Below are 17,393 nucleotides of genomic sequence, written 5' to 3'. Positions count from 1 at the left end.
AAATCATCCATTGTACCTGAAGACTGTAGGGTGGCCAATGTAACCCCAATATTTAAAAAGGGCTCCAGGGGTGATCTGGGTAACTATAGACCAGTGAGCCTGACTTCAGTGCCGGGAAAAATAGTGGAAACTATTCTAAAGATCAAAATCGTAGAGCATATAGAAAGACATGGTTTAATGGAACACAGTCAACATGGATTTACCCAAGGGAAGTGTTGCCTAACAAATTTGCTTCATTTTTTTGAAGTGGTTAATAAACATGTGGATGTAGTGTATTTGGATTTTCAGAAGGCGTTTGACAAAGTACCTCATGAAAGGCTTCTAAGAAAACTAAAAAGTTTGGGATAGGAGGCGATGTACTTTCTTGGATTACAAACTGGTTAAAAGACAGGAAACAGAGACTAGAGTTAAATGGTCAATTTTCTCAGTGGAAAAGGGTAAACAGTGGAGTGCCTCAGGGATCTGTACTTGGACCGGTGCTTTTCAATATATATATATAAATGATCTGGAAAGGAATACGATGAGTGAGGTTAACAATTTTGCGGATGATACAAAATTATTCAGAGTAGTTAAATCACAAGTGGATTGTGATCCATTACAGGAGGACCTTGCAAGACTGAAAGATTGGGCATTCAAATTGCAGATGAAATTTAATGTGGACAAGTGCAAGGTGTTGCATATAGAGAAAAATTACCTTGCTGTAGTTACACTATGTTAGGTTCCATATTAGGAACTACCACCCAGGAAAAAGATCTAGGCATCATAGTGGATAATACTTTAAAATCGTTCGCTCAGTGTGCTGCAGCAGTCAAAAAAGCAAACAGAATGTTAGGAATTATTAGGAAGGGGAATGGTTAATAAAACGGAAAATGTCATAATGCCTCTGTATCACTCCATGGTGAGACTGCGCCTTGAATACTGTGTACAATTCTGGTCGCCGGATGGAGAAGCTACAGAGAAAGGCAACCAAAATGGTAAAGGAGATGGAACAGCTCCCCTATGAAGAAAGGCTGAAGAGGTTAGGGCTGTTCAGCTTGGAGAAGAGACGGCTGAGGAGGGATATGATAGAGATCTTTAAGATCATGAGAGGTCTTGAACGAATAGATGTGAATCGGTTATTTACACTTTCGGATAATAGGAGGACTCGGGGGCCTTCCATGAAGTTAGCAAGTAGCACATTTAAGATTAATCGGAGAAAATTCTTTTTCACTCAACACACAATTAAGCTCTGGAATTTGTTGCCAGAGGATGTGGTTACTGCAATTAGTGTAGCTGGGTTCAAAAAAGGTTTGGATAAGTTCTTGGAGGAGAAGTCCATTAACTGCTATTAATTAAGTTTTCTTAGGGAATAGCCACTGGTATTAATCGCATCAGTAGCATGGGATCTTCTTGGTGTTTAGGTAATTGCCAGGTTCTTGTGGCCTGGTTTGGCCTCTGTTGGAAACCCAGCATGGCAATTTCTTATGTTTTTATGTTAGTAGTGGATTACTTTGGAAGTGGTAGCACTGGGCCATGGCTGGTCTTAGGCAATGAGCAGCAGCACATGATCCTGTCATTTCATACTGTACAGTGCCACTACTAGAGCAGAAGAGTAGAGATATTTAAAGGGACCGTGTCTTTCTGAGCTGATATGGCACAGCTGAAAGATATCCTGTGCTCTCACGATGATTAGCAGCTTTTATATAAGAGGCAGAAAGACTGAATGGCAGTAGTTGATTTTCAGGCTCCAGATGTGTCAAGTCTTTTGTTCATGGTGTAACCCTTTTTTGAAGGATTATATTATATTCTGAGGATCTGTAAAATAATTTGTTTTTGGAGCTAACTCTTCTCCCACTTCCCCAACAGCTCCCCTATGAGGAAAGACTAAAGAGGTTAAGGCTGTTCAGCTTGAAGAAGAGACGGCTGAGGGGGGAGATGATAGAGATGTTTAAAATCATGAGAGGTCTAGATTTGGTAAATGTGAATTGGTTATTTACTCTTTTGGATAATAGAAGGACTAGGGGGCACTCCATGAAGTTAGCATGTTGCACATTTAAAACTAATCAGAGAAAGTTCTTTTTCACTCAACGCACAATTAAACTCTGGAATTTGTTGCCAGGGGATGTGATTAGTGCAGTTAGTGTAGCTGGGTTTAAAAAAGAATTGGATAAGTACTTGGAGTAGAAGTCCATTACTTGCTATTAATTAAGTTGACTTAGAAAATAAATAGCCACTGCTATTACTAGCAATAGTAACATGGGATAGGCTTAGTTTTTGGGTACTTGCCAGGTTCTTATGGCCTGGATTGGCCACTTTTGGAGACAGGATGCTGGGCTTGATGGACCCTTGGTCTGACCCAGTATGGCATGTTCTTATGTAACTCTTAGGGTCCCAAGGAGTGGGTTCTTTGCTCTTGGGGGGAAGGCAAACCTTCTAGGCCCAGACGGTGTGGAGTTTTCCTCTGGTGATGTTTTACTGTACTCTTTGATGGTGTTAGTACTGCAGGAACAGGCAGGACACAGTGTAAGTGTTCAAAATAAATTTTACTTGGATTCTTTAAAATTAAATAAATGTCCAATCATGTAGAAAACTGCTCCACTTCACATCCAACTGGGTAGTTACAAGATGGACTCTCTCACTGACCTCTGTGTATGTGTCCTCGGTACTACTCTCTGGGAAGGCTGCTTAACTCTTCCTGCGCTGAATGGGCAAGTGGCCCAACTTGGCACAGAAATCCTAGATGTGGGGATCCCCAAAGCCCTGAGCAATCATACCTCAGTTCCAACAGAGTCTCAGTTTTTCCCCAGTCTGTGTTCTGTGTTCCCAAGGGTAGAGATCCAGCTGTGGGTCTCCAACACAATCATGCTTCTGCTTCTCGATCTCCTCTGACCATTACCTCTCACTGAAGAGGAATCTGAAGTTGAACAAGAACCTGGAGTAGTTCTAAACCTCTTTACAACCAAAAAGGGGGAAAAACCCACATTCACTGGAATAGAGAGGGGATGTGGCATTGTGTGCAATCATAATGGCCAGAGAATAGATACAGGATAGGCTTTGGCTAGTTATTCAAGAACTTTTTATTCATTCAGAACAGAAAAAATAACTCTGCAGCCCTCCGCAGCTTATAAACCAAACTAGCAATGACTCAACTTACAATCTGTCATTCTGGACTTCCTAAGGTTCCTCCTGAATCCATGGAGCCTCCTGTTCCTTCCTGTGCCTGGCTAGATATACCCCTTCCCAGGATCCTCCTCCCAGACCAGAATTTCCTGCTGTCTGTGTTTACGGTGGACTGGGCCAGATCTCTGGGTTCGGTTCTTTGAGGTATTTTGGAGTTTTTTTGTGTATACTCCTTGACATATCCTCCCCCTCAGCTTAACCTTATTAGGTTGAATGCTTGCCCTTGCTAAGGGTATACTCTTAAGAAAACACTCCCCATCCTATGCTGGAGCTGCATCACCTGTTTAAGGTTCCCATCCCAAAGTAATTTAGGAAACCCCTCCATGGTCCACGGGATGTCCGCTGTTCCAGTCTGGTTTGACTGCCCATAAGTTGATACCACATGGTTTTAAATTAGAGATAATTGTGCCCTAAAACCACTGGATAAGGGAGCTCGGGGAGTACTCCCACTTCCATAACCATTTGTCCTGCTGGTGTTATCAACAGGATCTGACTGGTAGGGTACTGCTGTCTGTCACCATGTACAGATCAGCATCACATCCTTCATCTCATTGATATCCTCTCTCTTGATCAAGCCCTTACAAACAAGTGTTCTATTACTGCCTGAGTCAACCAGGGCTTGGAAGGGAACGTCATCCATCTCTACCTCTAGACCACAAATTCCTTAAGTTCCGGATGTGGGATCTCCACCAAGTTACAGCTTTGAAGTTTTGTGAAAGTGTTTGCCCATTCCTGATCCCACTTTTCGTTCTCATGCTGGGGTCCTGCCTCTGCCCCTTGCTCCTTCTTGCACTGCTCTGCTAGCTTGCTCTCCAATTTGAAGTCCTCACGCCATGGGCACTCTTCGTTCGTATGGTCCTCTGCCTTACAATAGGAGCTTGCCCGAAGGGCTGGTTCTTTTTTTTACTTCACCCATTCCTCCCAAGGGCTCTTTACTGCCTGCTTTCCCATATGTACGGTTATCTTCCACATATCTATTTCCTGTATGAAGGATACAGAAGTATCTGTAGCCTTTTAATTCAAAACAGAAAAAATACCTCGGCAGCTCTCCACAGTTTATAAACAAAACTAGCAATGTCTTAACTTATAGAATAAATCCACTGAGAAGAAGGTGTGTTAGGGAGGTAGAATATCTGCAGACACAAAAAGTTGTCCAAAGGTATCAGTAGAATTTTTATTCGATCAAATCAATTGTCAGGCAGACATATCTTACAGATTGAGGCAGTATAAATAGTTCATTATCACAACACTGGGAGTTCCCCAACATGGGCCATGTTTCACACTGGCTGCATCTGGAAGGACAGAGCAGGAGATCAAAAGAATCTTCAACAATGATACAACAATAGTATCTGTAAAGTATAATAACGAGGTAGATGAATAAATGGCAAAAACCTGCAAAACCACTTGTAAAGCCTTTAAAAATCTGCAAAAGTAAAAACACTTAAAAGGGCAAACAAGCATGCAAGAAACACGGCAAAGCCAACTGTGAAAGGTATCGCAGGAGACTACCGGACAATCTTGACAAAACGCTTACAAATAAAGCGCTTAAAAGTAAAACAACGCAGCAAAAATGGGATACGGGAAGTGCGAAAATAAAAGAGGGTGGGATCAGTGCTTAAAATGGAATGACCTCATACGACAATTGAGTGAGGGAGTGGGAAAAACAAGAGATGCTTCCGTCTATTTGATTAATTATTCAAGTAAACAAAGCCGACAAAGATATGGTGCGCGGAATGCGAAAATATGAAGAGTAAAAAAAAGTGGGTGAATCAGAACCTCAAATGAAACAGCCTCATAGAGCAGTGAAAGAAAGGTAGGATCAATGAGTGGGAAAATAGGGCATACCTCCAAATATTTGGTCAAAACTGGAAAGATATGAAAAATCTGTGAACAAATGGCTATGTGCATTGTGCAAACCTTTTGCCACATAAATAACAGGCGTTCCTGGGGATATATTTAGGTAAGGGGAGAAAACTATGCACAAATACTTAATTTTCCAGTATACACACATAATTTTTTGCATGTAAGTCGATGGGCAGAAATAGCAGGTTTAAATATATGCAGGTGTTTTGTACCCGGATGACTTTTGGGCTTATTTTCATACAGAAATTACCCATTAAGTCACTTACTCAAAATGAACCCAATAGTTCTGTAGCCCTACTTCTTCTATCGTAGGGAAGTGATTAGTTTGGATAGTATCCTCAGAGTATCAAGGGTTCAAGTAGATAAAATTAAGAGAATGCAGACAAGCAGATGTTGAAGTAGACCCAGGGGGTGTCTCTGATGTTTGTAATGAGTATAATAAAGAAAAAAAACAGACAGAGCACAAAAGACAACCATATGGGAACAGTATTTAAAAAACAGACCTGCTAAATTTATTGAGCTCACTGTCTCTACAGTCCAGCTGGCATATTAAAACTGACCAGAATTGCAGAAAAAGTGTTTCACCATGAAATATAAGGGATAATGTGATCTAGTCAGAGGTAGTAAGTCAGACCATGCTGCCTCACTGATTTTCTTTCCAGACAAGGAAATTCTTTCTTCAACCACGAGACTGGAGACCACCAGAGAGAGGAAAAGCTGGAGGGAGTCAGCTGGCTGTTCCCATACCTAGAGGCAACTGGAGAATTAAACCTATACCTGACAGTAGGAGGAAATGAACACAGTGCAAGAAAAAGAGAGGACAAGAAAGCAGGAAGAAGAGGAGAGGAGAAAGGAAGAAAACAAGAAAAGGGAAAAGAGGTAGAAGATGGGATAGCAAGAAATAAATGAAGAATTCACTGATGGAAAGAGAAAAAGAAAGAAGAAACACTACTGAAATGGAATATAAACAAGAAGAACAGAGACACCAAAGAGAGATAAAAAAAAAAAAGTAGAGAGGTCTGGAAAAGAGGATGAGAAGAGGGAGAAGCAAAGCAGAAAATAAAACCAGAAGCACCAGAGCTTAGCAACAGCTTTATGCTTTGAAAGAGAATCATCTTAATCAATATAAAGAATCTTGAGATCCAATGCAAAGGATTCTGGTCTGCTGCTCTATGTCCCTTAGAGAGGATTTATGGTCTGGAAAAGCTGAATTTGATTGACTGATTTGGCTTTTTCTGGTGTTGTAAAAGAATATAGCCTGGTGTTGTAAAAGAATATAGCCTGGATGAGTTACGTTAGATCTCTAATATTATTTTGTTAAAAAAGAGCTCAAAAATATTTTTTTAGTAATCAGAAAATTGCATATTAATAAAACTTTTCCTGAGGGAGACTTCCCCTGATCTCGTATAAAATAATTGCTCACAGCACTCACAACTGGTACCATGGGAACAAGTTGCCCAGATTTGCCTGTCATAAATCTTGTAACCTTAACAGTAGGATTATGAGCGCTGGTGTGGGTGCAGAAGAGCCAGGCTGGACAGTAGAAGCAGGGGAGGGACATTGATCCTGTGGTAACCTGCCTCCTTCTCCTCCTGCGGTCCCGTGAGACCCAGAGCACGTGCCAGCAGGGAGAGGAGTCAGAGGCAGGCTGCCGCACTTTCAGAACTGCAGCCGCACTGCACGCACTCCAAAGGCAGCTCGATGGTTGATAGGTCACTGCTGCAGGGCCTGCGGCTTCAGGAAATATTAGGCTCAGTTGGATGTTTGGATCCATGAGGTAAGTCAGCAAAAGAAGGGGAGAGGGGAAGAGGACCGGGAATCAATATAGGAGAAAGGAGAACCAGACCAGGGAACAAGCTGAGGCGGGAGGAGAAAAGGGAAGAGAGAGAGAGAGTATCAGAGTCTGAGGGAGGGAGACGAGTCTGGGGATTGAGCTGAAGAGAGGGGCCTGTGGCTGCACTAAACTCCCCCCTTCCCTGCCCAAAAGTGTAGGGGAGGAAGAGAGAGGGACACTGTGGATAGAGGAAAGGGAGAAGGACAGAGGGGCACAAGGAGGCAGGAGAGCAAGACTGTGAACAGACAAAAGAGGGGAGTGAGAAATGGAGATGGTGTCGTGGGGACGCAAAAAAGAGAGGAAGAGAGGGAGAGAGAGAGATAAGCAGGAGAGGGAACCCAAAATCAGGGAGCTGTGCAAAGGATGGAAAACAAAGAACAGAAGCAGACCTGAGGAAGGGAGAAGAAACTAAGGAGAGGGAAAAGCAGGGGAGATAGCAGGTGAGGCGGGGGAAGAAAGCTCTAGGAAGGAGACATTGCATTGTATTAGTATTGTATTTCTGGTACACATAATTGTGCCAAAAATCACCATCTTTGTTGCAAGCAGATTTATTAGCACTCATGCAGAGATGCATTTAATTCACAGGGGTACAGCATTTGGTTTTGAAGTGATGTTCTTCTTAAAAATTATCTGGAAGTCCATATTCAGCTGCTATCCAGCTGAGCAAGTTAGCCGGATAAATTCATCTGCCTAACGTAGCTGGGCTATTCAGCGGTTCAGCTGCGCCATTGAATATACCTGGCTATCAAAAGGTTAGCCAGATAAGTTTAGAACAGGTCTCCGGCATGACCAGAGTTAGCCGGATAACCTATCCAGCTAACTCAACTCCTCCACCACTTAGCTGGCTAACTATTTAGCCAAAATAAGTAGTTATCCCGCTAAGTGGTAGCCACTGATTCTAGGTGGATATTTAGCTTCCACAACTTAGCAAGATAAGTTAAACCTTATTTGGCAAAATGGTGCTGAATATAGATCCCCCTAATGTATTCAGTCTGTCGTATTTGCATTGATAACTGGTGAGAACATTTCAAAGGGCGACAGAAACTTAGTAAATCCTGATGAGTACTTTTTTTTTTCACTGGAACATACAAACTGCATGAAGACTACAGTCAGATAGAGATAAGGCTTTGCTTTTTAAACTCATAAATTCATTTTCAATATTGAAATGCTAAATACTAGTAATCTAGAATCTTATTTGGGTATCTCCTCTGCATTTCCTTAGCGCCCATGGGTACTGCCATGTTGGTAAGGTTAAAGTTCCTTCACATATGCCATTGTCAAGCAGTCTGTTCGTGACCCCTTGTGACATCATAGCCCATAGATGTCTAGATGTGATGTAGTCTGTGATGTTAGCATGGCTGTTGGGGAGGAAGGAAGGATGTACTTGAAGGATTTCAGAAATGGCTCACACACTTCAAAGAACCATTTTTAGTTTTATTCAGTTATTCAAAGTGGTTATGTTGCCAGCACACGGTGAGTATCTTATGTTATATTGTTATACAGGTTTTTGTGGTTTCTTTTGTTTGGTTAATATTGCATACCATAAATGAACACATAACTGTAACATTATTATTCTAGGAAGACTGCAGTTGTTTTAAACATTCACTATCTTTTTTTTTTTTTTTTTTTAGGAGTATAAAATTTCAAATTTTGAGCAGAGACTGATGAATGAGATAGAGTTCCGTCTGGAGCGCACTCCAGTGGATGAGTCAGATGATGAGATCCAGCATGATGAAATTCCCACTGGAAAGTGCATAGCACCAATCTTTGACCAAAGGCTCAAGCACTTCCGGGTTGTGGAAGGATCAGCTGTTACGTTTACATGTAAAGTTGTTGGTATACCTGTGCCGAAGGTAAAATATTTTTATATAAATATTGAGATTTATAGTTAGTGAAACTAAAATGGTGGTAGCCTGAGAGCTCTCTTTTTTGCCAGACACATATTTAAGCGAAGACAAGAAAAATATGGCAAACTCACCACAAATGGTAAAGTGACAGAGAGAGCAGAGGAAAAAATAAATGAAGTGACAGAGAAAACAAGCAGAGAGAAGTGACAGAAAAATAAAGGGGAGGGTGAGGAGCCGTTCACCTAGCCTGCATCCAATAGCTGTCTGGTGGCTGATAGCATCAAAAGAACAGGCAGGAGAGAGCTTCTCCCATTGTGCATCTATGGGAAAAATACACAGAAGTCAATATTCAAAAGCCAATTAGACGGATAACAATGTTATCAATCTATATGGCAAGTTTTGGGATATTCAGCCCCTTAACTGTTTAGATTTTAGCCACATAAAAAAGAGTCCCTCCGGGGGCTTAATTCAGGAACTATTCATCCTGCTAACTTAGGGCCTGATTCATTAAGGCTTTTCTCCCATTCTGTGACTATGGGAAAAATGTTTAGTAAATGAGACTCTTATGGGGTTATTTTCTAAAGGCTTAGCGCACGCGAAAAGACCCTTTTTGCGTGCGATAGCATGCAAATTTGGGGCAGGGAGGGGCGGAGTCGGGGCAGGGAGGGGTGGAGTTGGGGCGGCGAGGGGGCGGAGTCAGTGGTGTCTTCGCTGGTGGCGATAATGTTACTAACATTATCATTGCCAGTAGCGCGCTGAATAGCCCCACCTGTCACGGTGGCGCTATTCAGTGTGAAAGCTGGCAGCCGGCGCACCGCTGTGGTGCGAAGGCTGTGGGCTTTCGCAGGCTCGCCCCCCCCCCCCCCCCCCCCACACCTGTTTTCGCTGGATTCATCATTCTGCGAAGAATGATGAATCCAGGCCTAAGGTAGATAAGTAGCAATGCTCAAACCTATCCAGCTAAATTATCTGACTAACTTTAAGCTTTAGTCGGGTATATTCAGCAGCACAGCTCACCACCGAATATCCCAGCTATTCTAGCCAGATAAGTCTTTTCTGGCTAACTTGGGCTTAGAATCATCAAAACGCTATAAGCGTAGCAGAACTAACGTCTGCATTAAAAAAAAGGAGCATGTTTATTCAAATGTTAGAGGTACCGCATTGCAGAGGAATGATCCGTGACCGCGATAATGTGTTGCATCGAGGGATGCAGTATCTCTGTGTGGGACGCATTAGTACGTCACACGCCCCAGTAGGAGATACACACACAAGTCTAGCCAATATGTGTAGAATTTCTTTTTATGCTGCATTGTGCACACACGTGAAAACAAGCGGAAAAGGGACAGGGCGTTGGCGTACAGGGGACACCAATAGATGTGCACATATATTTAATCCTAACTGCTCGGTTATCTTACTCTAATTCTCTACCCAGTTATATGAACCTTGTTGTAATGTAACCTTACGAACTCTTTGCACTTGTTAATGTTCCATTTCTGTGTTCACACCCCCTGTTATATGTAAACCGGCATGATGTGATTTTTAATCACGAATGCCGGTATAGAAAAACTCTAAATAAATAAATAAATAAATAAATAAATAAATACTTAAGTGCACAGGCGCAAGCCGGGGTCCCCTCCCTTGTTACTTTACTAATGCTATAGATGGTGTGTAAGTCCTAAAAGCAAACGACATAGACTACTCAGTGGGCTATAACGGGTTGCGGCTAACGGGGGGAATGGAACACATATAAACTAGGGGGATTAAGAAGTCCCATCCCTTTCCTGTGCAAAATGGGAGCAAACTGGAGAAGCTGACAATGGCGGCAGCCCACCTCTTTTTTAAAAGCCCCCCACTTACATGGTGAAAGTTGAATTAGCGCATACATTAGAAATAGCTGGTAATGGGCGCATATGGGCACAACAGGGAATTTTGCAACGTGTGCGTGTATGCGCACACATTGTAAAATGCGTGTACGTAAACCCTGCCGGTTGTAGGAACACAAATATGCACGCATGTGCGCACTCTCATGCAGGCATACTTCTTCGCAGGTGGAACTTCCTGTTCTTCCCAGGCCTGCTGTGCAACGATGCCTCCACCAGCATGCCAGTCCAATTCTGCCACCAGGGACATTGCCTGCTTGGTGTCCTGACGTGTGGTTGCCAGCCGAGATGTCCTTGCTCATCGGGCCTCTCTGCGTGGCCCGCGGAGAGAAGCCTCCATCAGTGCCGCGCCCCTCCCTAGGCGAGCACGCGCGCATCGCTAGTTCTTTTAAAGGGCCCGCAGTGGGAACCTGGCCTGAATGCATATACTTCTGAATTTTCAAATCTACATGCTTTGTTTTCCTTTAAAAATAATTACCAGCAGGTAATGGTGGTGCAAACATCTGTGGGTACTTTTTCCCAGGACAGTTTTCAAAGAGAAAATATGCTCATACTTTATCTTTGGAACTCAGTGCGAAGTCCACAGGTAAAAATACTCACAGACTTTGCAACGGTGCAGACAGATTTAAGAACCGCTACAATAATTAATCTGTAACAAAAAAATGGTGAAATCAATGGTGTTGCAGGCATTAAACATTCAATTAGAACTCGGATTTTTTCAATGATTTCCTGGACATGTGGTTGGGGTTGTGTATAGATGCATTAGCTTTTATCCACCAGAACCCTGTAATTTACAATGATTTAATGACACTGTTGCTTTATTGTCAAATTGCTATTTATACAGGATTTGGAACAGAATGTTCTTGTGGCAGAGTTTTAGTGTTAATACAATTTTATTAATTCAATAATATTCAACTTCCAAATTTCTTTAAAAATATTGCATTGCTAGCTACCTAAAAGAAACATGACAGCAATACTGTTCCAAAGAAGCATCTGTGCTATAGATAAGTGGTTCTCAGCCTGGTCTTTGGGGATCACTCAGTCAGTCAGGTGTTCAAAATACCCACAGTGACCATGCATGCAGAAATATCTCCTGCATGTTCACTGCAGAAATCCTAAACACCATACTGGCAGGGTTTGTTGAGAATCAGAGATACAGATGATGAAAACCAGTAAAACGCTAAGCCTTTGAGCAAACAATTGATTCTGGGAGCCGTGACACCTGTCCGGCCCTCGTGGTATCCTACCCTCTTTCCCAAACCCAAATAATAATAGCACACTACACATTCTTTTTATGTAAATCGGCCGCAGCTTTTATTAACATACAGTTAATACGAATTCAACATCATAACAATTCACTCCCCCCCCCCCCCCCCCCACTCAGGCCGATCCTTTGGTCTTGCCGCTCGGGGACCAAGCCCCCCTTTGGTCGCCCGCCACTATTTCTAGCAAGGCGACGTCACTCTGACCCCCTGCCATGTTTACACGCAAAGGGGCCCTACCTCCAGGCGTGGCCCCACCCCTTTGACAAACCACCTTTTCAAACCACGCTGCTGACCGATGTCTAGTAATTCTCTATTGGCCCGGGTACCCACCTTTCCAGCTGCGACATACCTACAAGCAATTATCCACGCGTCCCTATAATGATCTTCCCTGCTTTATCTGTTCCTTGGGATGGGTGGGTGGGATGTCTGCTCCTGTGGGTATTCCAGGGCAAAAGGGGCCGGCTGCGGCACGAAACGCCGTTTAAATGGCCCGGGCTGACGTCATCGGGCCGGCCGCGTTGGCCCCCGATGACATCGGCCCGCTGGGACCGCCCCCCTGCGCGGCCCGATGCGTCTGACGTCATCGGGACATGCTGGGGCGCCCCGATGATGCCGGACCCACCCTGTCCTCGGAGCGCCGGAGCGCTCCGAGGCCGGACTTCCCCATGGCGCCAGCCTGCACCCCTCACCGTGCCTCCGGGCCCATGGCCCCAGATAAGCTGTGGGTCCTGGCATTCGCTGCGGGCCCACCCATGATATTCTTCTTTATAACTTCTACAGGTGTATTGGTTCAAAGATGGCACACAAATTTCAAAGAAAAATGAACACTGCAAGATGAGGAGAGAAGCAGATGGAACATGTTCTCTACATATAGAAGCTGTTGGGAACGACGATGATGGCAACTATACCATCATGGCAGCAAATCCACAAGTAATGTTTTATAAAACCTTTGTCTTAATTTTCCCCCATACTATTACTACTTATAGTTCACTGTAAAAGTATGATATTGTATAATTTTTCATAAATGTATATAAAGTCGCAAAACTTGTATCTGCGACAAGATGAAGCTTAAACGGTGGAGCTAAAATAAAATATTCTGGTTGTCAAAGGAAATAATCAGAGCCAGAAGTTTCTCGTTTAGATCAGTTGCCCGTGGATGTCCTCTCCTTCTCCTAGTTTAATCTTTTGCATGTTTGCTGAGGTCACAAGCAAAACTTAAAATAAACCATACTTCCACCTATAGGATTGAGTAAGAACCCTTGAATAAATGAAACAAGCTGAGGGATGGTAAAGAAACCTGGGATTACTTTGCATTTTAAAATATGAACTGTCACAACACAGAGATAGCATGATACTGAACAAGCAGCTTGAGGGATTTTCTGTTGAATTGACCACTACTAATAATAATATTCCTCAAAAACTTTCAAGTAAATTTTAGATAAATTTTGAATTGTAGCTTGGCACAAAGTGAAAGGAAATGCCTACCAAACTTGACTACCAAAACTGAAATTAGAATACCCAGTCAATGAGTACATCATGAAACAACTAAGGAGAGACACACAGTTCATTAGGCTGCAGCTACCTTGATGCTCCGTGATACCTCTGTGCGCTACCATGTGTGAAGCCTGAAGGAAGAGAGATCTAAGGCCTGTGCCATTGATGCACCCAGTGATTGGTGCATAGATCAATATTAAATTTGCTACTGAAGAACCCTGCATGCTATTTCTATTCTCTTGGCTGGAGAAAGTCTCTGCAGTTCTAAGGATATAATGTGTTTCTGATTAAGGATGGTATCAAGGGGAAATGTTCAAAGATCATGCATATTGGTTGCACGGTGGTTTAGTCTTTGATACACTCCCATTTCCAGTCACTATTCTACCCCCTTCCCCATCCACCCCTCACACTTTCCCGTAATAAAATAATGATTAATTCTGGAAGCTAGCAGAATGATTGAAAACAATATAAGCTGACCCTTCTTAAGAAATAACTCTTAAAGTCAAGAAAATAGACATATCAAAAGCATCTGATCTTCTGTTCACTGTGATTAAGCAAAGTCACACATCAAAGCATTTTCTTATTAGAAGCTGTACGAGTCTAAGTTGCATCCATGAGAACCATAATTCACTGCTGCTGAATCATTATCCAGAAATTACATTAATCATAGTATTAGGAATTCTTGGTGCCAAATCTTAAGTGATGTTGGCAAAGCGCACAGACACATTATCTCAACATGCAGTCATAAAACTGCCAGGGGTTTAGAATATCATACATTCCAAACAAGTCAACAGGAAAACCATATTTAGCACACTTATCTGGAAAACTTGGAAAGGAAAACATGTGAATGCCTATGATGTACTTTTTTGGAGAGTTTTCACACTATCAAGATTGGCATGAATTTACTCAATCCAGTCTCTTAAGCATATACAGATTATTCCTATGCCTGTAAAAGAGAAGCCTAGTGGGGTGCATATTTTTACTAAGATAGATAAAACGTGGTGCATTTCATTTGTGTAACTGTAAACGAATTGTACCTAATGTCTTACAGGGGAGAATCAGTTGCTCCGGTCACATGCTTGTGCAGACAGCTCCTCTCCGTGCCCGAATGACACCAATTGTCCAATCTCACAGGTAAAAAAAAAAAACCAAAGACATGCTTGCTTCTATAAGTAATCTGTTTTCCCCTGCTCTCAGTTAGAGACTGAGATTAAAGTATAAACTGGCTGATAATTATAAGAGGTACCATATCATGAACTTAACTTCAGTTTAATACACAAGTCATAAAGTAAGCCTGCCAGCTGTATTGGCAAATGGGTCAAAAACAGGTTGAAAATATTGTTTTTGATAGTTCCAGAAGGAATAGAAAAGGGAAGATCTATCCCAGGTATTCACTTTAAGGTCGACACAATATAGTGTGCTTGGTGAGCGCACAGTTTTACACGTGCATCCAAAACTTCTCATGCAAGAAGGGGATTAGCGCATCCAAAACACGCTTCCAAACCAGCGCTTAGCTAATAGAGCTCATCACATGTAAATTCTTGTCGATGAGGCTATTAGCTATTACCACCTGATGTAAAAAATTGCCGCACGGCCATGGCGTCCATTTTAACACCTGGGAGCAGGCATTAAGGCATGCAACACTCAAGGGCTGATGAAAAAAAACAAAAAAATCCTGCTTTCTGTGATTCCTCCTATTAGTAGGAGGAACCACAGAAAGCAGAATTATGTCCCACTCAAGTGCTTAAAAAAAAATCCTGCTTTCTGTGGTTCCTCATAGGAGGAACCACAGAAAGCAGCATCCCCAAGGTCCGGCCCAATCGGAAACCCTGCCGGCAGTGAGTGAAGGAGTGAACACATTAATATTAAGTGTCGGGTATGTGATATTAATTTATTCACTACTTCACTTCCTTCCGATTGGTCCGTTCACTGACATGTCACATCTAAATGAAAGGACCAATCCCCTTTCAGAAGACTGTCCTAAAAAGGGACTGGCCCTTTCACTGACAAGTGTTAGTGAAAAGGACCTATCAGGAACAGCCCTGCTGGTGGTGGGGAGGGAGATCTGGCCAGGCTGTTCTAAATGCACAGCCATTTCTTCTGGGCGCCTGATGCAGAGCGCTAGGGATGTACAACTTATCCATTGTGCATCCCTTTTAGTGCAGCAGCTCATTTGCCTATTGCATCGAGCACCCAGGACAAGTAGATGTGTGTGCAATCAAAAAACGTTTGCCCAGTTTGGACGCATGTTTTTTTTACACACTGATATTGCATTGGCCTGTTTGTGAGAATTGTGCTACATTAGATGCCTGATCCACAGTAAAGCTGGAACTGAGTCTGAGAGTACTGCTAAAGTACCTAAGGCATACTGTAGGGAAGATCAGTAAAGGGAGGGAGACTGGTGCTATAGCTGGCAAAAAGGAAAAAAATTATTACAGATCTCTATAATAAAAACCAGTGCCCATCTGTTTGTCTGTGTGTCTCTAATGTGCTTTCTATTTCTCAGACCAAACCCCGCTGATCCAATAAGAGATTACCTATTGGTCACAATAGAAGGCTTCCTATAGGTCAAACCAAACTCTATTGATGCAACAGGAGTTTCCTTGAGACTAATTAGAACATGTTTAATCCTGTCTTGATTGGCACATGTTTTAGCTAGTTATGCTACAAATAATGAATATTAGACATCTTCCAAAGATATATTAATTTATCCGTTAATCTGTGTTCTACAGTATGTGATCCTTGCTATATTGTAAGAAAATAATCTGCCTTTCTTAGACGTTCATTGAGTAAATGAATGCACTTATTACAGAGTGAGGTCCCGCTTGCAGGAAGTAGAAGGAGAGCCAGTTCAAGAGCGATTCTTCCGGCCATATTTCCTCCAAGCACCTGGGGACATGGTGGCTCATGAAGGTCGATTGTGTAGATTGGACTGTAAGGTACTTGTGTTTTTCCTTTCTTTTCTGTCTTCTGAGAGCTGCATTTTCAAAAATGTTTAGACAAGCACGGAATGAGAGAATTAACAAGGCTCAACATGGTATCCATTCCAGATATCTTCAATAGTTATTTTAATTATTAGGGGTTTTTTTCACATTTTATTGTTATATTTTCATTCTTTCTCTTTTCTGCTTACTTCCTTTTTCATTTTCAATTTTTTCTTCTCCATTTCTCTTCTAGCCAGAAACCAGTTAAATGAGCGTAGCCAGTGATGTACACAGATTATTCTGCACACATATTAGCACCTGTGTTAAGCAGGACCAGATTTAGGCATAGGCAACATCAAATTCCTAGGGAGCCAAATTCTGAAGTCACCCACACACTGGGACTCCTCCTGCAGCACCCTTCCCTGATCCTCTGCCTGTGGGTGCCATACTCTGAAATCCAGCTCGGTTATTATGTAACGATGGTTTTGTTTGCACAGTTTCATCTCCTTGAGCATATCACAAATTAAGCATTTCCACACTGAGACATTTGACTATCCTTCCCATGCGAGAAATAAAGACCAGCAAACAATACATTTTTGCCTAGTGTTTGAGATCATGGGCAGAATAAAACATTTATGTAAAGCGTTTTGCCAGTTAAACATTCTGGGCACAATTTTCAGTAACCCATCTAAGTGAAATGTATGCTGGTACAACAGGGCCCATGTACTTTGCATCTGCTATTTTTCTGGGCAGAGAAATGGGGGCAAAAGTATGCCCATGCATTGAAAATACAAATTTAAGCAAATACATTCCCCCTGGAACTCCTCTGTTTAACGCAGCTAAAATTATACATGTTGTGAAAGCATGTGCTTGCTTTTATCCCACTATCAAGCTGATGCAATACCGAGCGCTGGCTGCAGCACATGGCTCAATGCATGATGGGACACATGTTTTGGACACGCGTCCATAACCCCCAATGCAAAACGGGGGTTGGCGCCTTCAAAACGCGCGCATAGGTAGTAGGGCTCATCACATGTAAATGCATGTTGATGAGGCTATTATCTATTCCCTCCAATGAAAAAAAAAATTGTGCGCCCGACGCACACATTTTTAATCATCAAAAGTAC

The 17,393-nt window shown here is 42.5% G+C and overlaps 1 protein-coding gene across 9 annotated transcripts in view; it reads left to right on the top strand.

The window, feature by feature from the left end:
* Positions 1 to 17,393, top strand: part of MYPN (myopalladin) — a 389,049-nt gene that overhangs the window by 353,457 nt on the left and 18,199 nt on the right. For all 9 annotated transcript variants that reach the window (XM_029609689.1, XM_029609690.1, XM_029609692.1 and 6 more), the window contains 4 exons: positions 8,488 to 8,709; positions 12,629 to 12,778; positions 14,394 to 14,476; positions 16,155 to 16,281. In XM_029609689.1, coding sequence (XP_029465549.1) covers positions 8,488 to 8,709; positions 12,629 to 12,778; positions 14,394 to 14,476; positions 16,155 to 16,281 — 582 coding nt within the window. The remainder of the gene's footprint in view (positions 1 to 8,487; positions 8,710 to 12,628; positions 12,779 to 14,393; positions 14,477 to 16,154; positions 16,282 to 17,393) is intronic.

Source organism: Rhinatrema bivittatum, chromosome 7, assembly GCF_901001135.1.
Source record: "Rhinatrema bivittatum chromosome 7, aRhiBiv1.1, whole genome shotgun sequence".
Classification (NCBI taxonomy): Eukaryota; Metazoa; Chordata; class Amphibia; order Gymnophiona; family Rhinatrematidae; genus Rhinatrema; species Rhinatrema bivittatum.
Note: the sequence above shows the minus strand (reverse complement) of the source record. Positions and strands in the feature narration are given on the sequence as shown.